At 36.6% G+C, this 20,476-nt stretch overlaps 1 protein-coding gene across 1 annotated transcript in view; it reads left to right on the top strand.

Annotated features, from left to right (window-relative positions):
- Nucleotides 1–20,476, top strand: part of ALG6 (ALG6 alpha-1,3-glucosyltransferase) — a 69,750-nt gene that overhangs the window by 40,974 nt on the left and 8,300 nt on the right. The window contains exons 8-13 of the mRNA XM_055091788.2: nucleotides 2,419–2,610; nucleotides 3,205–3,340; nucleotides 5,348–5,433; nucleotides 7,161–7,245; nucleotides 10,605–10,675; nucleotides 20,311–20,379. Coding sequence (XP_054947763.1) covers nucleotides 2,419–2,610; nucleotides 3,205–3,340; nucleotides 5,348–5,433; nucleotides 7,161–7,245; nucleotides 10,605–10,675; nucleotides 20,311–20,379 — 639 coding nt within the window. The remainder of the gene's footprint in view (nucleotides 1–2,418; nucleotides 2,611–3,204; nucleotides 3,341–5,347; nucleotides 5,434–7,160; nucleotides 7,246–10,604; nucleotides 10,676–20,310; nucleotides 20,380–20,476) is intronic.

Below are 20,476 nucleotides of genomic sequence, written 5' to 3'. Positions count from 1 at the left end.
TGTCCCCTGTGATTTGAGTTAAACTCTGAAGGCTTTCAGGCATATGTTATCTTGTAAGGATACATTTTTTTCTTTTGAGATGGAGTTTCGGAGTTTCGCTCTTGTCCGCCATGCTGGAATGCAATGGCGTGATTTTGGCTCGCTGCAACCTCTGCCTCCTGGGTTCAAATGATACTCCTGCCTCAGCCTCCTAAGTAGCTGGGATTATAGGCATGTGCCACCACACCCTGTTAATTTTTGTATTTTTAGTAGAGACAGGGTTTCACTGTGTTGGCCAGACTGGTCTCAAACTCCTGACCTCAAGTGATCCACCTACCTTGGCCTCCCAGAGTGCTGGGATTATAGGTGTGAGCCACTGCGCCTAGCTGTAAGGACACATTTTTTAACCATTATGTACTTTTCTCATTTGCAAAATGTGGATAATAGAAACCCTGACTTTGTAAGCTTAGTTTGATAATTAAATGAATTAATATTTGTAAAGCACTTAAGACAGTTCCTGGGAGACACTAAGCATTATATAGGCATTTGTTGCTATTACCACCATTTTTATAATTTATTTTTGTGGTTCTGAAATTTTACAGTGATTTGTTTAGACATAGGTGTTTTTCATAATTGTTTTGGATATCCAAACTGTATATGGGTCCATACGTTTTGAAGCCTCATGTTCTTCTGTTCTGCTAAATTCTGTTATATTATTTCTTTGATGATTTTCTCACTTTTTTCTTTCTTGAGCCTATTAGTCAGATGTTTGATCTTTTGCATCCCTTTGTCTTTTGTTTTATGGGTTGGGTTATCTTGAGTTTATCCCCAACACTTCTATCGAATTTCATTTGTATTGTTAGGTATATTTTTAATTTCTAATTAGAATTTACTACTTTTTGTTTTTTTTGGTAAAGTTCACTACTGTTCCCTGAGTGATTTTAATTCTTTCACGGTCATTTAGTTTCCCTTTCATTTCGATTCTTTTTCTGTCATAGGTTTTCTATAAATGTTTATTTTATCCTAGTGTATCTATTTTTATTTAAGAATAAGGCAAGAACACCTGCATGTGACTTCTATATATCATTGGTCCACTGTAGGATAGATAAGTGGGGAGCAAGCTGGCCACCACGCATTGAGATGCTTAAATGTCAGAATGTGGAGGGGTTTGCATTATAGTGCTAACCTCTACACTGGATAGTTTAGTTCATTTCTTCAGAAAAATATGCCCTCTTTTGTTGCCTTGGGGTAAATGTTTGGCTGCCAGATAATCTTTGCATGGGAGTGGGGTAAGATAAACTCTAGGGATTTTCAGTTAATCTCTTGTTTTCTTCTGCACATACTACTCAAAGACTGTAAGCTACTTGGTGTTTCCAAAGTTCTCTAGGGTCTTGCAGGGTGGATTGGCTTTTTGCTACCCTGAGTCTCCTCTATGTATACTCTAAGCTGTGGCTTCCTTCATCCTATTTTATTTGTTATCACTTCTGTCTTCCAGAAATATGTTGAAATCTTTATCTATTATAACAGATCCTCCCATTCTCTTTATGGCTGTGAATTTATACTTTTTGTTTGTTTGTTTTTGTTTTCTTGCTCTCTTGCCCAAGCTGGAGTGCAGTGGCATGATCATAGCTCACTGCAGCCTCAACTTCCTGGGCTCAAGCAGTCCTCCTGCCTCAGCTTCTTGGGTAACTAGGACTCCAGGCTTGCACCACCACACTCGGCTAATTTAAAAATTTTTTTGTAGAGATGGGGTTTTGCCATGTTGCTGAGGCTGGTCTCAAACTCCTGGCTCAAGCAATCTTCCTGCCTTGGCCTTCCAAAGTGTTGGGTTTACAGGTGTGAGCCACGACTTCTGGCCTGAAATTATACTATTAAATTCCTTTTCTTATTATTTTAAGAGTCTCTCGGGAAGGAGAGGAGGTAAACATTAGTGCCTAGCTCACCATTTTGAACTGAAAATCTAATTGTGATATTGTTTTAATTAACAATGTTGTTAGTTGCTAATTAAGTACATATATTACTTTATACTATTAATATATATAATAGAGGAAGTGTAGTGATCTCAGTAAATTTTTTTTTTAACTTGCTGTTGGAACATTGTTTTATTCTCTAGATTTTGGTATAATAATATTGTGAAGTAATCTAACAGAAACAAAGCTATGTTTTAAATCTTTAGAGCTCTTTTAAACCAAAACAAATCAGTTGCTGCTTAGCAGTAGATTTAATGTATTTGATGCTGTTATACATAATTTCATGTTTGTTTATCACTTCAGTACTTTGAATTTCTATTGGGAAATAGCTTTCATTGTATATGTTATTTTAAAATCACATAAGAGATATGCTATGAGCTTGCATTTCATAGAGCATATCTCTTGTGTGATTTGCTTTTTAAAAGCTCTATCTTTTTAAAAGATTATTGAGATAATTTCCTTGACACAGGAACATATATAATTCTGTGAGTCTTGGCTTTGCTTTGTGGGGTGTTCTTGGAGTATCTTGTGACTGCGACCTCCTAGGGTCACTGGCATTTTGCTTAGCTATAAATTATAAACAGATGGAACTTTACCACGCCTTGCCATTTTTTTGCTTTTTACTTGGCAAATGTTTTAAAAAAGGCCTCAAAGGAAAGGGGTGAGTGACTTTTAAACACTAGAATCCAAAAATTTACTTCAGATAATTTTTTTGGCATACTTACTTGCAGTAAGATGATCTTTCACTTTGCCTTTTGGTGATTTCTTATAAATATTTTGGCTGTAGGGTATGTGGGAAGAGAGAGATGAAGTCATGTTCTGTATTTTATTTTAAATTTTCCTAACTAGAGAAATATTTCAATTCATGTATATTTACTGGTAGTGTGGATTGGGTAGTTAGAACTTTGCTGTAGGATTTTATCACTTTAGAGCTTACTACATTATATACTTATTAGAAATACATCCCCATTTGATATTTTTCTTCATGAATGCACTCTCTTATTCCTATAGGAATGGCATCTAACATAAATGTTAATTAGGATGGTGATAACAGTCCTTTTGTTGAAGTGCACATCTTAGCTGTTGTGAATTTTTTACCTCTGATTTGAGCACACTCCCATCTTAAGCCTATATTGGTAACATAGATTTGGCATTACTATACATGTGCATGTATTATGTTCAGTGAGACTCAGGTTGATTTTGCAGAATTACTGACCTTTCCCTATCTTACTGCCTACCTTTGTTTTTGTTTTAGGTTTGTGTTGCTAGTTAAGCTAGCTTGTATTGTTGTGGCTTCCTTCGTTCTCTGCTGGCTGCCATTCTTTACAGAAAGGGAACAAACCCTGCAGGTTCTAAGAAGACTCTTCCCGGTTGATCGTGGATTATTTGAGGCATGTTTAAACACTTTCCTCTCCTTTCTGTTACTGTACCTTACCTGTGACCTTTAGGGGTTTCATGTAGAAGGTACAAGGAATAGGAACTTCAGCTACTTTCGTCCTGTAATCATTCCTTGCCAGTTATTGCTTGATTGATTAATTGACTGGTTGAGACAGGATCTTGCTGTTGCCCAGGCTGGAGGGCAGTGGCTATTCGCAGGGGTAATCATGGTGCACTACAGCCTTGAACTCCTGGGCTCAAGTGATTCTCCTGCCTTTGCCTCCCAAGTAGCTGGGACAACAGGGTGTGTGCACCTTGCTAGTTATTTAATCCATTATATAACCCCTAGCTCAGGTGGCATTTTTTAGTATGTTACATCAATAGGTAATATTCATGCCATCATCAGATCCATAATTCAATTATGTGTTTTTGTAATGAAATAGGGTTTGTAATGAAAGACAGCATGAGAAGTTTCAGCTACTTAATTTTAACAGCTGTGTAATTTTTTGGTGTATATTCTGTTTTTAGTCTTAGGAAATTATTTGTAAAACTAATAATCATGTTGCTTCAGGAAGATCTCATAATTTCTTATGAGATATATAACCTTCATCCATAGTAATTTTTAATGAGAATCTTTCATTTCATTTCATTTAATGCTAGTTTAATCACTCTTGTTAAACTTTTATTATGTGAATAATTTGATCATTTAGATTTGGTAATTAAATTAAACAAACCATTTTTCTGAAACAAAAAGGCCTTTTAATAAAGTTAGACAGAAACAACATATTTATAGATAATTTGCTAGCATTTCTTTTAAAAATAATTTTAAAAGCATATTTTCCTAAGTTTTGAATATATAAATTTCTATAGAATATCTTTCAGTAGACTTATAGGAAGATGGAACCAGCATTTTGAAAGCGACTAAGATGGGAGTTTGGTGTTGTGAAGGAACAGAAATGTGTGACTGTATGTCAACAGGATGATGGTAGTGATGATCTAAATAATCACTATTGTTATAACCACCACTTAGCAGGTGCCAGACACTTCCATGTAGTTTTATTTGATCTTTACAGTAGCTTTGTGGTAGCTATTGTCTCCACTTTACAGATTAGAAAACTGAGGTCAAAGATTCCTATAACTAGTATATAGCAGAACTGTGACTTGAACTTGGAAAATTGTTTTCCTAACCTCTTCTTTATATAACCGCTAACACTTACATAAAGAAAAGTTTAACTCTCTATGTAAGCTGCCTAATTATTTGCCTTACCTTCCATTTCAGAAATGGCATTTATCATGATAATTATAAAAATGAGTATCAGACATGTTTGATGGTGTTGCCAGTCTCTTCCATTCACTTCTTGCCTTCAAAATCTGAAAAGCATTTTCTTTGATCCAGCAGAGGAAAGTGGGATGATATAGTTGTCAGTGATAGTTACTTTTTTGATGTTAAGTCTGCACAGCTGTAAGTCAAGCAGCTGTGTAGAGAACGGATTTCACCACCAGGAGAGCTGTAGTTACAAACTTAATTTTGAAAGTGATCCTAGCACAACTGCTAATGTCTTTAGACTTTTTGATTTATTAGCAATTAGCTCTTGTCATTGCTAGTAGCTAGCAGGTTACTCTGTTACTCTAAGTAAATTCAGTTGTGTGATAAAAATGGGTCAAATGTAATATGTATTCTATAAATTGTAGAAAAAACATTTCTTAGAAAAATTTCCCAAGATGAATGACTTCAGTATTCAGGGATAGTGCACTGCTCTTTGAAAACTATTAAGTATTTGGGAATGTCTGGATTATGGTGGGCCAATGCTTTTGATCAACTGCCCTGCACAAAAATGAAAAATGCTTGAGACAGTGTATGTGTATATGTTTATTCCTGGAGGATTTAATCTATTTAGTTATAATTGTGACTAAAAGTTTCACATCTCAAAAAGTTTATTAGAGATTATGGGCTGTACTTCATGGGTTTTAATATTTCTTTCAATTATACCAGAATGTAAAGCTAACAAATCTCTTTTAAGGATAAAGTAGCCAATATTTGGTGCAGCTTCAATGTCTTTCTGAAGATTAAGGATATTTTGCCACATCACATCCAATTAATAATGAGGTAAGAGAAACAAAGTTTGTATGTAGTATTTTATAAGTTACTCTTTAAAAGCATTATGGTATTATTTCATTTATTTGGCATCATTAGGCAATGAGGTGTTTTTCTTTTCTTTTCTTTTTTTTTTTTTGAGACAGAGTCTGGCTCTGTCACCCAGGTTGGAGTGCAGTGGCTTGAGCTCGGCTCACTGCAGTCTCTGTCTCCTGGGTTCAAGTGATTCTCCTGCCTCAGCCTCCGGAGTAGCTGGGATTACAGGCGCCCGCCACATGGCCAGCTAATTTTTGTATTTTAGTAAAGATGAGGTTTCACCATTTTGGCCAGGCTGGTCTCGAACTCCTGACCTCAGGTGATCCACCCACCTCGGCCTCCCAAAGTGCTGGGATTACAGGCATGAGCCACTGCACCCAGCCGAGGTGTTTTTCTTTAGAGGATTTTCCACATGAAAGACCTATTGCTCTGTACAATAAAACTCTTCAACTTGAATTATTTTATGTGAAAATTTCTGAATTGTTACCTTGTTCTCTCCTTGAACAGAGAGTACATTAAATACGATTAATATTATGTTGAAGAGTCATGATATTCAGTGTGTATCAGTCAGGATCAATCCAAGAAGTAGGAGTAGGAGATCACTGTGTACTGTGTGTGTGTGAATTCGTGACAAGGAATTGGCTTATGCAGTTGTAGGGCCAGCTAAGCAAAACAGAAGTCACAAGGCAAGCAGTCAGGAGGGAATATCTAGGGGGGAAGGAAGAGCAATTCAGACCCAGATGCTGTTAGGGAAGGCCTCAGCCGTCTTTTAAAGGGCTTTGATTTGATTAAGTTAGGCGCCTCAGGACAAGATCCCTTTTGATTAATTTAAAATCAGCTGAGTAGGGGTTTCACATCTGCAAAATTCTTTCACAGCAGATTAGTGTTCAAATAACTGGGAGATGAGATGGGTGTGGCCTCTCTGTCTTCCAAATCTTATGAGAATTTCCCTTGTAGCCCACCCTAACAAAGGCATACAGGAAGGGAATTCTAGGGACATTAGTTCAGCCTAGCCAAGTTGACGAGTCAAAATCTACAACTGGGAAAAATCAGTTATTGTATTAGGTTATATACTTGTTTTCAGGGCTTTCAGGGGCTATTTCCCATAGTACTAAATGGTTCCAGGCCACTTTGCTTGTTGAGTCTGTCTGCTTTTTCTAGTTCTTTTTCCTCCCACCCATTAGCCATCATTAGGAGAAGCTCTAGTAGCTTCCTGCTCCCTTTCCACCTTGTTCTTTATGATTTACCATGGGCTTGAAAATCAGATAATCAATGTTTGTGAAATGAGGGCTAGAGAGACTCTTTTGTGAGTAAAGTTTATGAATGTTTGTGTTACAGATATAGCATTATCTCTTATACTTCATTATGTTTTCTTATTTTGAGTGTTTGATAATTGACCTTCAACTATGTATCTTTGTATATTTTCTATACATGATATTAAATACTAAAATAACAGAAGCAATATTTAGTTTTGTCATGTTTGGTCTATATTATGTAATCGTGTATAAAAGTATATATATATCAATGTGTAGATTTTGTTTAAATGTTATTTCATCTTTAAATTTAATAAATAAAAATATAGTTTGAAATAAACTTAAGTTGATAAATAATATGATCCTTATATTTAAAAAATATTTCCTTATTTAAGCTAGATTTATACCTCTACAAAGAAGACAAATATTTGATTTGTATTAATTTTTTAGCTTTTGTTTTACGTTTTTGAGCCTGCTTCCTGCATGCATAAAATTAATACTTCAGCCCTCTTCCAAAGGATTCAAATTTACACTGGTAAGTTTTTCATTACTTTAGATACTTAATTCTTGCCACAACTGATCTATTAAAAATTATTTTCATGGTCTGCACAGGATTTATTGGATTGGGAAACAAGACATTCATTTATTTGGCAGACATTTATTGGATGTTTCCCATACTTAGCTTCTGTGTTAGACACTAAGCTAAGCAATCAATACTCTTTCAGTTAATTCAACTATTTAATTTGTTTCGTATTAGTTAATGAGGGACTACAAAGTAGAAAACAGTGGCAATGAACTTAAGTAGCTTAAATAGTTATGCTATAAAACAGATGGTATTAAGTTCTATCAGGTACAAATGAAGTCCTATGATGGTGTGGGAAAGGGAGATATTATCTCAGGGGGAGATTTTAGAATGCTGTTTAGGGCAAGTGGGATTTGAGCCCAAATTTGAAAGTGGGGCAAGGTTAGAACAGCAGGTTATATAGCAGAAGAGAAGTTCAAAACAGAAGGAAGAAGTTGAAGGTCCAGAGGTGGGAAAGGACACAGGATATTCTGGGAATAGCTATTAAACAATATAACTTGTGTGAGTTTTGTGTGTATGTGTTGAGAGTAGGAGAGGATATAGTGAAAGATAAGGGTAAAAATTGACCAAATTATTGAAGACCTTGAAAATCTTGGTTGAAAAGGTTTGGAGTTTGATTTGTGTGCAAGAGAAACTAAAAAATATTTTTGAGAAGGGGAGGGGGCAGATCTCTGTTTTAGGAGGATGACTTGTGTCAGTTTGAAGATGGACTAGGTGCATTTTCTACAGTTTAGGGTTTTTCTGAGTAGCTTTACAAAGTCTTCTTGGTTGTGTTTCTATGGCATTTAAAATTTTGTTCCTGTGTGCCATGGTCTATAAAATGACATTTAAAAAATACCTTTTAAACTATCAAGAACATTTAGTTTCTGAAAACAGTAAGTCCTACTGGACTTATGTGAGGCAACATTTAGAAATTAGGGTTCCAAGTCTGGGACTGCCATGTAAGTACGTTGGATAAAAACAAGCCAGAAAAGAACATAACAGTGAAATACTTCAAAAGTGCATCTCATTACCACAATGCAAAAAGGATAGCTTTATGTTCCTCTTTTCTTTTTAATTATCTTTTTATTGATGATTTGTGTTGTTTGATTCTGTGAATGAACTCTGAGCATACCAAGTCATCTGTTGTTAATATTCTATTGCATAGTTAGAACAGAATGGATATGGTGTAATGCTCTGATGTCTTCACTAGGCTTAACCTGAAATATCTTCCAAGCTTGTGATAGATTGTTGTTTTTCTAGGAAGTAGAATGCTAAATAAATGTACAGTTCAAAGATAATAGAATAGAATTTCAGAGTTTGGGTAACTTTAGCAGTGTTAGAGATGATTACTTTTAGGATTATAAGCCAGAAAAAACATTTTCTTTTTCTTAGTTTTGTAATTTTTTTCAGTTTGGTATGTTTTAAAAGATGCCATTGTGTTAAAACTTTTTAAATGTAAGATTTTTGTTATTTTGTTTTTGTTAATCATGCTTTGAATTCTTACTGTATACTTCTGAGAGTTTTAAGAACATTTCCCATTATAATTGTTTTAAAAGTATTTTCCTTTCAATCATGTTTGCCTGAATTATATCTTAATATAAATCTATAATTGAGGTAACTGATAGCATGAATACTGGTGTATGTATAGCAGCAAAAGGATTTATATTTAATTTTTCAGGTATTGAGTGCCCTCTCATATGCCAGGTCCTCCTCTAGGTACTGGCCTGTAAAGGAATGACAGATGACATCCCTGCTCTCTTACTTGGGGCCTTCCATGCTAGTGGCAGGAGAGGGACAATAAACAAGATAAATCCATTAACAAGAAAGCATCTGGGAGTAATGAGTGCTATGAAGAAAGTAGTGTTGGCCGGGCACGGTGGCTCACGCCTGTAATCCCAGCACTTTGGGAGGCCGAGGCAGGTGGATCACCTGAGGTTGGGAGTTCAAGACCAGCCTGACCAACATGGAGAAACCCTGTCTCTACTAAAAATACAAAATTTGCCAGGTGTCGTGTTTCATGCCTGTAATCCTAGCTACTGGGAGGCTGAGGCAGGAGAATCGCTTGAACCTGGGAGGCGGAGGTTGCGGCGAGTGGAGATTGCGCCACTGCACTCCAGCCTGGGCAACAAGAGTGAAACTCCATCTCAAAAAAAAAAAAAGTAGTGTTATGTGAAAAGAGAGCTGATGGAATGAGGTTAGGGGACACTTAGATTGAGTAAAGGAAACCTTTCTAGAGAAGGTTTCTATAGTTTAGGGTTTTTCTGAGTAGCTTTATTATTAAATAATAATATTTATAAATATTAAATATTAAAATAGTATTTGAGCCAAGAAGTGAATGACCAACCAGAAGGAGCCAATCACAAGAAGATCTGGGCCCTGACTCGATAGAATCATATTTTTCCTTAAGGCAGGAACACATTTGGCAAAAGGAGATGAATGAAGTGGCTGCTGTAAAATGAGTGAGGGAGATACAAGAGATGAGTTGGAAGGGAAGGCAGGAACCAGATCTTGTAGGCATTGGGATTTTTTTCTAAGTATAATAGGAAGCTATTGGAGGATTTTAAACAGGAAAATTACATGATCTGATATGGTAGCTGTTTGGAGAATGGAGTATCAGGAGGCAGGAGTGTTACCAATTAGGAGATTATTGCACTACTACAAAGATGGAGGGTGGCTTAGACCACTCCTCTGCCACCCTTAGCAGAGGGGAATGGAGGGAAGTGGATGGATATTGTATTTAGGAGGTGCTGTAGATAGCATTTGCTGATGGGTTAGATGTGTAGCGTGGATAAGATTCAAGGTTTTTGCTTGAGCAACTGGATAGTTATCCATATCTAATTTGCAGAATATAAACTTCTCAAAATAGATAATTTTTTATTTAAAACTCTAGCACGTTATTAATTTATAAAACATTAATATATTTTATTGAAGTGCATGTTTTAAAACACCGAAATAGATTTGTTTTGCCGGTTTTAGATTCTGACCTTGTCTTTCATGCTTTTAAATTTAAGTTGTCTGAGATTCCAAGGGAGGATGAATGTATGATTGTTGTGTCTGAGGTATTTACTAGTTCTGTTTATTAATAACTGAATTATGATGAACTTAGATGGTTAAATAAAGCTTTATAATCATTGTTTTTTGAAAAAATATGTCAATTTTTAAATTTGATTAAAATATGCATACTAGTGTTGTTTGTATTTTACTTCTAAATAGAGCTTTAATAAACTTTCAACTTTCATTTGAAATGATTTTTATTTAGATTCTATAATTAACTATATATGCTATTTCACAAGTTGTTATATCTCATTTCCCCCCCTTTTTTCTTAAAGGTTAGCTGTGCACTATCATTCTTTTTATTTTCTTTCCAAGTACATGAAAAATCCATTCTCTTGGTGTCACTGTAAGTAGAAACATTTGAAATATGTGTTTATTATGTGTTTATAATATAACTTTATAATTTACATACAAATATACATTTGAATGCAAAACAAAACTACACAAATGTTATCTTTGCATAAAATGATTTCATAGTCATTTTTTTTCCAGAATTTTTGATTTTCTTTATAAAATGTATTTTAAACTGAAAAATTTTGGTAGAATATTATTGACATAATAGTAATTTCTTCCTGTTCCTTCACTTATATTTTCTACATGCTAATAAAAAATATATCCTTCAAAGAGGTTTTCATCAGATTGGAGCCTGTTTGTCATCTTTGCTTTTTCATTTCATTCATTTCCACATCTATTCAGTAGCCTTCTTCTTTCCATTTACTTCCATGGGGTCTTTTGTATGTTACCTTCTTTCTCTTTTTTGCCACAAGCTTAGTTTAGGCCCTATTGGCAATCTGTAACCAGACTACTTTGTTTTAGAAGCATTAAATTTTTTTCCTGGTGTTCATAGAAAGCAGTGGATGACAGCTGGGAGTATGATATCCTAATATTAAAATAGTATTCACATAGAACCCTTTGGAATACTGAAATCCTCCTCTAGGTCAATCCCAACCCACTACTGCTCTACCCCTCACCCTATGTTCACTAGGATCCTGTGGAAGATACATGTACAGAATGACCAATGACAAATGGCAGGCAGTATTGCTTTTATTAGGTGGAGCTTTGGACTAAAACCTTCGTGCAGAGCTGGGCTGGCCTGTGTGGAAGGCTTCTTGGCTCTAAATAAAACAGTCTCATATCATTGTAGACTGGGAAGACTGCTTCATGCCATCCTCTGAGGCCCAAACCTGAGTTAGAGCTTACCACTATTATATGAGGCTAGGCTGACCCTACACAAATCGCTGGTACCAGGGGATGAAACTGTGGAGAGGCATTACTTTCGAACATGTATTAATATATTTCCCCAGAATTTATACTCATAGAAAGGCAGCTCATTCAGGACCTATAATCTGACCAGATTAGTTCTCAGACACTGAACTTCTAGGGGTTCATTTTTTACAAATGCACCTAGATTATTTGTAACAGTGCATGGCTTTAATCTATTTTTGGTAAATGGTTTTACAGTTTGCATTAAAAGTTCCTTTTGGGCTGGACCTGGTGGCTCAAGCCTGTAATCCCAGCACTTTGGGAGGCTGAGGCAGGCGGATCATGAGGTCAGGAGATCCACACCATCCTGACTAACACGGTGAAACCCTGTCTCTACTAAAAATACAAAAAAATTAGCCGGGCATGGTGGCGGGCACCTGTAATCCCAGCTACTTGGGAGGCTGAGGCAGGAGAATTGCTTGAACCCAGGAGGTGGAGGTTGCAGTGAGCTGAGATTGCACCACTGCACTCCAGCCTGGGCGACAGACTGAGACTCTGTCTCAAAAAAAAAAAAAAAAAAAAAAAAAATTAAATAAAAGTTCCTTTTGACCTGGTCCCAGCTAATCATATCATTAAACAAATATTTCATTCAGTAAATATTTATTGAGTGCCTTCTATTTATCAGGCACTGTTTTGTGCACGTGGGTTATATTCCAGACAAAAATCCCTGCCTTCTTAGCTATCATTCTTAAAGATAGACACTTATTAAAAAAAAAAAGAAGTGAGTGTGTTAGAAGGTAATAAATACCATGATGGAGAAATAAAACAGAGCAAGGGTAATTAGGAGTACTGGAGGATGGGATGCAGGTAGAGGTTGCAATTTTATTTTATTTTTTATTATTATTATTTTTGAGATGGAGTTTTGCTCTTGTTGCCCAAGCTGGAGTGCAATAGCGTGATCTTGGCTCACCACAACCTCCGCCTCCCTAGTTCAAGCGATTCTCCTGCCTCAGTGATCATTAAAAAGTCAGGAAACAACAGATACTGGAGAGTTTGTGGAGAAATAGGAATGCTTTTATACTGTTGGTGGGAGTGTATATTAGTTCAACCATTGTGGAAGACAGTGTGGTGATGCCTCAAGGATCTAGAACCAGAAATACCATTTGACCCAGCAATCCCATTACTGGGTATATACCCAAAGGATTATAAATCATTCTACTATAAAGACACATGCACATGTATGTTTATTGCAGCACTATTCATGATAGCAAAGACTTGGAACAAACCCAGATGCCCATCAGTGATAGACTGGATTAAGAAAATGTGGCACATACACACCATGGAATACTATGCGGCCATAAAGAAGGATGAGTTCATGTCCTTTGCAGGGACACAGATGCAGCTGGAAACCATCATTCTCAGCAAACTAACACAGCAACAGAAAACCAAACACCACGTGTTCTCACTCATAAGTGGGAGTTGAACAATCAGAACACATGGAAACAGGGAGGGGAACATCACACACTGGCCTGTTGGGGGGTGGGGGGCTAGGGGAGGGATAGCATTAGGGAGAAATACGTAATGTAGACGACAGGTTGATGGGTGCAGCAAACCACCATGGCACGTGTATACCTATGTAACAAACCTGCATGTTCTGCACATGTATCCCAGAACTTAAAGTATATATATATATATATTTATATAGCTATTTATATGTAAATATCTATTTATATAGCTATTTATATGTAAATATATAGCTATTTGTATGTAAATATATATTTATATAAATATATGAATAAATATATATTTATATAAATATATGAATAAATATATATTTATATAAATATATGAATAAATATATATTTATATAAATATATATTTATATAAATATATAGATTTATATAAATGTATATATATAAATATATAAATAAATATATATTTATATAAATCTATAGATTTATATAAATGTATATATTTATATAAATATATAAATAAATATATATTTATATAAATGTATATATTTATATAAATATATAAATAAATATATATTTATATAAATGTATATATTTATATAAATATATAAATAATATATATTTATATAAATGTATATATTTATATAAATATATAAATAAATATATATTTATATAAATGTATATATTTATATAAATATATAAATAAATATATATTTATATAAATGTATATATTTATATAAATATATAAATAAATATATATTTATATAAATGTATATATTTATATAAATATATAAATAAATATATATTTATATAAATGTATATATTTATATAAATATATAAATAAATATATATTTATATAAATGTATATATTTATATAAATAAATATATATTTATATAAATATATCTAAATATATAAATCAATATATATTTATATAAATATATTTATATAAATATAAATAAATAAATATAAATATAAATAAATATATATTTATATAAATATATAAAAATATCTATATAAATATATATAAATAATATATATAAATAAATATATATATATAAAAGAAGGTGTGTTAAGGAAATGAGGTGGTAAGTTGCATCAGATGCTGCTTATAGGTCAAATAAGATGAGGGCTGACAATATATTATTTGCCTTAGCAATACGGAAGTCACTGGTGACTTTGGTAGGGCCAGTGTTGGTGGAGCAATGCAGGGAGAAGCCTGATTAGGTAGGGTTAAGAAAAAATGGGCCGGGCACAGTGGCTCATGCCTGTAATCCCAGCACTTTGGGAGGCCCAGGCGGGTGGATCATCTGAGGTCGGGAGTTCAAGACCAGCCTGACCAATATGGAGAAACCCTGTCTCTACTAAAATTACAAAATTAGCTGGGTGTGGTGATGCATGCCTGTAATCCCAGCTACTCGGGAGGGTGAGGCAGGAGAATCGCTTGAACCCAGGAGGTGGAGGTTGCGGTGAGCCAAGATTGCACCATTGCACTCCAGCCTGGGCAACGAGAGCAAAACTCCGTCTCAAAAAACAAAGGAAACAAAAATAAAAAAAGGAGAGGAGAAGAACTAAAGACAAGTAGGGATAATGCAATTTTTTTTTTTTTTTTTTTTTTTTTTGAGGCAGGGTCTTACTCTGTCACCCATGCTAGAGTGCAGTGGCGTGATCTTTGCTCACTGCAGCCTCTGCCTCCCGGGTTCAAGCGATTCTCCCACATCAGCCTCCCCAGTAGCTGGGACTGCAGACGCACACCACCACGCCCAGCTAATTTTTGTATTTTTGGAAGAGAAAGGGTTTCACCATGTTGGCCAGGCTGGTCTCGAATTCCTGACCTCAACTGATTCCCCTGCCTTGGCCTCCCAAAGTGCTGGGATTACAGGCATGAGCCACTGCGCCTGGCTGATAATTCATTTTTTAAAAGAAATATTTAAAATTATATTTTTAAAATTGTGTTAAAGTACACATAGCATAAATTTTACATTGTCAATTAGTACATTCACACTGTTGTGCAAGCATCACCACTATCTACCTCCAGAACATCTTCATCACCGCAAAAGGAAATCCCATACCCAAAGCAGTCCCTCTCCATTTTCCCTTCCCCCAGTCCCTCTAACCACTAATCTGCTTTCTGCAAATCTCTGTGGATTTGTCTATTCTGGATATTTTATATAAATGGAATCATATTATATGTGGTCTTTTGTGTCTAGCTTCTTAATATTTTCAAGGTTCATCCATGTTGTATCAGAACTGTATTCTTTTTTATGCCTGAATAGTATTGCATTGTGTCGATACACTACATTTTGTTCATCATTCCTCAGTTGATGGACATTGGGTTGTTACCATGTTTTGGCTGTTGTGAATAGTGCCACTGTGAATATTCATGTACAAGTTTTTGTTTGAGTCTATACTCAGGAGTAGAATTGCTGAGTCACATGGCAATTCTGTATTTAACTTATTGAGGAACCACCAGACTTTTCCATAGTGGCTGCACCACTTAACATTCCCACTAATAATATATGAAGGCTTCAATTGCTCCATATCCTTGATAGCACTTGTTATTTTCCATCATTTTGATTATAGCCATGCTAGTGGATATGAGTGGTATCTCATCGTGATTCTGATTTGCATATCCCTAATTACTAATGATATTGAACATCTCTTTATGTGCTTGTTGGCACAATATGTCTGTCTTCTTCAGAGATAAGCCTATTTAAATCCTTTGCCTATTTTTTTTTTTTGAGATGGAGTCTCGCTCTGTCACCCAGGCTGGAATGCAATGGCACGGTCTCAGCTCACTGCAACCTCCGCCTCCCGGGTTCTCCTGCCTCAGCCTCCTGAGTAGCTGGGACTACAGGCGCGTGCCACCACACCTGGCTAATTTTTGCATTTTTAGTAGAGATGGGGTTTCACTATGTTGGCCAGGCTGGTCTTGAACTCCTGACCTCGTGATCCACCCGCCTCGGCCTCCCAAAGTGCCGGGATTACAGGCATGAACCACTGTGCTCGGCTGTTTTGCCCAATTTTTAATTGGGTTGTCATTTTTTGAGTTTTAGGAGTTCTTTATGTATCCTGGGTACTAACCTTTATCAGATATATGATTTGCAAATATTTTCTCCCATTCTTTGGGTTGTCTTTTTTACCCTCTTGATAGTGTTCTTTTGATGCACAAAAGTTTTTAATTTTGATGAAGTCTAATTTACCTATCTTGTCTTTTGATTGTAGTTTTGGTATATATCTAAGAAACCAGTGCCAAACTCAAGGAAATAAAGATTTACCCTCATTTTCCTTCTAAGAGTTTTATGGATTTAGCTCTTATATTTATGTCTTTGATCCATTTTGAGTTAATTATTTTTTTTTTTTTTTGAGACAGAGCCTCGGTCTGTCACCGAGGTTAGAGTACAGTGGTGCAATCTTAGCTCACTACAACCTCCACCTACTAGGTTCAAGAGATTCTCCTGCCTCAGCCTCCCAAGTAGCTGGGACTATAGTTGCCCGCCACAACAGCTGGCTAATTTTTGTATTTTTAGTAGAGACAGGGATTTAATTATGTTGGTCAGGCTGGTCTCGAACTCCTGACCTCAAGTGATCTGCCTGCCTTGGCCTCCCAAAGTGCTGGGATTACAGGCGTGAGCCACTGTGCCCAGTTGAGTTTTTATATATGGTGTGAGGAAGGTAGACTGTTCCTCAGAGGAGTTTTGTTGAAAAAGGAAGCAGAAAAATAGGGCAATAATTGGTAGAGAAAATGGGGTCAAGATAGGTTTGTTTGTTTAAGAGAGGAGCAATAAAGGCAGGGAAATGATCAGCAGAGAAGGAAAGCTGATGGTACAGGATCTCAAGAGGAGGAGCTGCTGGAGCACTGTCATTGGGAAAGGGAGATGGGGTAGGATCTAGAGCACAAATGGAAGAATTGGCATTGGACAGATGTGTGAAGAGTTCCTCTTTAGTAAAAGGGGTGAACAGGCTATATTGGTAGAGATGCTGGGAAGGGAGTAAATGTGATGGTGGGCATCTGTGAAAGTTCTGTTTTAACTGCTTCAGTTTTCTTATTGAAGTGAGAGGGAAAGTCATTAGCCAAGAGTGGGTTGAAGCTGTTGGAAGTAGGAGGGAGAAGTGTGAAACATTTTCTAAGGAGAGACAGAGTGTAAACAGATCAGGGAAATATATAGTAATTGCAGGGCACTTGAATATCATGATCATGTATTTAAAGTGAGACCAGTTAGTATGGGTAGCTGTTTTTCTCTTGAGCAGTTGTTCAGTATAGTTGGAGTAAGCGCTGGTGGAGAGTTGGGTATTTCCAGGTTTATGGTTTTGTCTGGTGAGGATAACTCCCTTGCTTGAGGGCTTAAGAGTGAATGTATGGGAGTGATTATAATGATTGACCTTAGAATTTAAGGTAGGTAAAAAGGGAAAAGGCCATCGAAGCGATGAGGGAAAGTGAAAACGTGGTAGGAACAATAGATTGAAGATCTCGGTAGGGTCAAAAGATTGTTGGAGTTGGAATATCCAAAAGGCAGGAGATAGTGGTGAGAGTCATGGAGGAGGTGCAGTCTAAAGTATGACCGTAAGGGACAGGATTAAAGATGAGATCACTAGAAGAGAGGCGTTCTAGCAAATGAGAGGGAAGATCTATGTATATGTTAAAATTGCCAAGAACTAAGTCAGTTTGTAGAGAGTGATAGTGAGAAAGGAGTTGAAATCTTTGGGTAATGGAGGAAGCGGCCCTGTGGTTGGTCAGTATTTACAAGATGGGGAATAATCGGGGATAAAGTGTGATGAGAAGAGTTTCAAAGCTGGAGATTATTAGGGTGGAGAGAGGGAGAACTGGTAGGAAAATAGTGAGGAAGATCAAGGAGGTTACTTCCCACCACCAGGCCAAGTCACTTGAAGACTGTGGAAACAACAAAAACAGGCACAGTTGAGAGGGCAGAGGGCAGTACTGTCCTCAGAGGAGAGAGCCAGGCATTGTTTCAAACAAGGTGGTAAAGGGAGGGGTTCAGAGAAGAGGTTGAGGATGTAGGGCATTTCACTGTTTGGTGATGAATTGTAAGTACTTTGAGGTTAGGAGCTGAGTTATAATCATCTTTGTATTCCTTTCAGAGCAGTGCTTATATGTAGTAAGTTTTTTTAAGAGACAAGGTCTCACTTAGTCACCCAGGCTGGAGCACAGTAACATGGTCATAGCTCACTGCAGCCTCAGACTCCTGGGCTCAAGTGAGCCTCCCACTTCAGCCTCCCAAGTAACAAGTACCCCAGGCGTGCGTCACCATGCCAGGCTAATTTGTAAATTTTTTGTGGAGGTGGTGTCTTGCTATATTCTCTAGGCTGGTCTTGAATTCCTGGGCTCAAGTGATCCTCCCACCTTGGCCTCCGAAAGTGCCAGGATTACAGTTGTGAGCCCCTGCGCCGGCTGTAATACATTTTTTGTCAATGCTTGTGTTTGGTAAATAAATATTGAATGCATAAATGGGAAAGAATTAAACCAGAAAGAGAAAACAGTATTTATTGAGCACCTTCAATGAGCTTGCTATTAATATGCGTCCATTCTCAAGCAGTGAAATGGAAAGTCCTCTAGTAATTTCTTTCTTTGAGATGGAGTCTTGCTCTGTCATCAGGCTGGAGTGCAGTGGCACGATCTCGGCTCACTGCAACCTCCGACTCCCTGATTCAAGCAATTCTCCTGCCTCAGCCTCCTGAGTAGCTGGGATTACAGGCACGTGCCACCGCGTCCAGCTAATTTTTTTTTTTTTTTTTTGTATTTTTAGTAGAGACGGGGTTTCACCATGTTGGCCAGGATGGTGTTGAACTCCTGACCTCGTGATCCGCCTGTCTCAGCCTCCCAAAGTGCTGGGATTACAGGTGTGAGCCACTGCGCCCGGCCTAGTAATTTCTTTTAGTAGTTTTCAATCAGTTTATAATCCCAGGGTTTAAATCTCATATATTAGTTGACATAGGAAAAAGTCATCCTTCTGGGAAAGGGGGAGAATGCCCAAATCTTTATAGAGCACTTTTTAAAATAAAGAGATTCAAAATAATGATAACAATTATTCAACAACCACCATCATTAGGAAAGTTTATTGTATTTTAAAAAAGTAAACACTGGATGATACCTGCAAAGAGTTCTTTCAACTATTTAAGAATACAGGGTATTATTATTATTTCCATTTCCACTTAAGAAAATAGATTAATCATTTGCTCAAGGTCACACAGTAAATAAAGGGCAAACATGGGGACCAGGACTCAGGGCTTCACACTAGCAATGCTCCTTCTTTGAGCATTGCCACAATTGAATCCCGAAGGTACTGGAGCAGGAGTTGTGGTAAGGAGGTCACAGGGCTTAGAGCTATGACCCTAAACAACTTTTTTTTTTTTTTTTTTTTTTTTTTGGAGATGGAGTCTCGCCCTGTCATCTCACTCTGTTGCCCAGGCTGGAGTGCAGTGGTGTGATCTCAGCTCACTGCAACCTCCTCCTCCCGGGTTCAAGCAGTTCTCCTGCTTCAGCCTCCCAAGTAGCTGGGATTACAGGCACACACCACCAAGCCCAGCTAATTTTTTTTGTATTTTTAGTAGCGATGGGGTTTCACCATGTTGGCCAGGCTGGTCTCGAACTCCTGACCTCAAGTGATCTACCAGCCTTGGCCTACCAAAGTACTGGGATTACAGGCCTGAGCCACTGTGCCTGGCCCCTAAACAATTCTTTGATAAAGCCAGTGGTTCTGTTTATTGGCATTGTGCTTCCTGTTCCTATACTATTTCCCTTTTTATGTAGCTCTTCCTACTAATTTCTTCCTCCTTTTAATTTTATTATTATCAATTTGTTTTCCTTTATCCTCTTGTCTCTCTTGTCCTCTCCAGTGGCATGATGATGTTGTCTGCCATATCTTTAGTTTTAACTTAGCGGAGTAATATGTAACATGAAAGAACATAAAAGAGATGTTAGAAAACAATACTGGGAATTCATATTTACCAAGTACTACGAAATATGTGACAAAGCCTTCTCAGATTTGTTTATCTGATCCTTTTCTTAAGCTACTTGTTTGTATGATAGAGAAAAAAAGTTCCATTAACGGCATACTGGAAGCAGCAGTTTTCCAATTATTATGAGGAGTTGACACCTCTGTGCCTGTGTCTAGGCTAATTTAGTCTGGACTGTTAACAAAATGAATCAGTAGTCCATATGAAGACCTTCCTGGCTGTTTTTAAGCTACCGCTGAAAATCAGACAGATAAAATGTATTTATATTTTTTACAATTAGGAGTCGAAGTTATATTCTGTAATATTAAAATATTTTTTTCTTTACCATTTTAGACCAGTCTGCTTAGTTTTAAGTGAAATTCCTTTTATGTCTACTTGGTTTTTACTTGTGTCAACATTTAGGTAAGTCATACCAATTTCCATATATTTTCAGTATAATTCTTGTAAACTAATTTAAGACTTTTTTATAAAGTGGTTATGGTTTGAATTGATAATTCTC

Source organism: Pan paniscus, chromosome 1, assembly GCF_029289425.2.
Source record: "Pan paniscus chromosome 1, NHGRI_mPanPan1-v2.0_pri, whole genome shotgun sequence".
NCBI classification, from domain to species: domain Eukaryota; kingdom Metazoa; phylum Chordata; class Mammalia; order Primates; family Hominidae; genus Pan; species Pan paniscus.
This window is presented reverse-complemented; position numbering and strand designations above follow the sequence as displayed.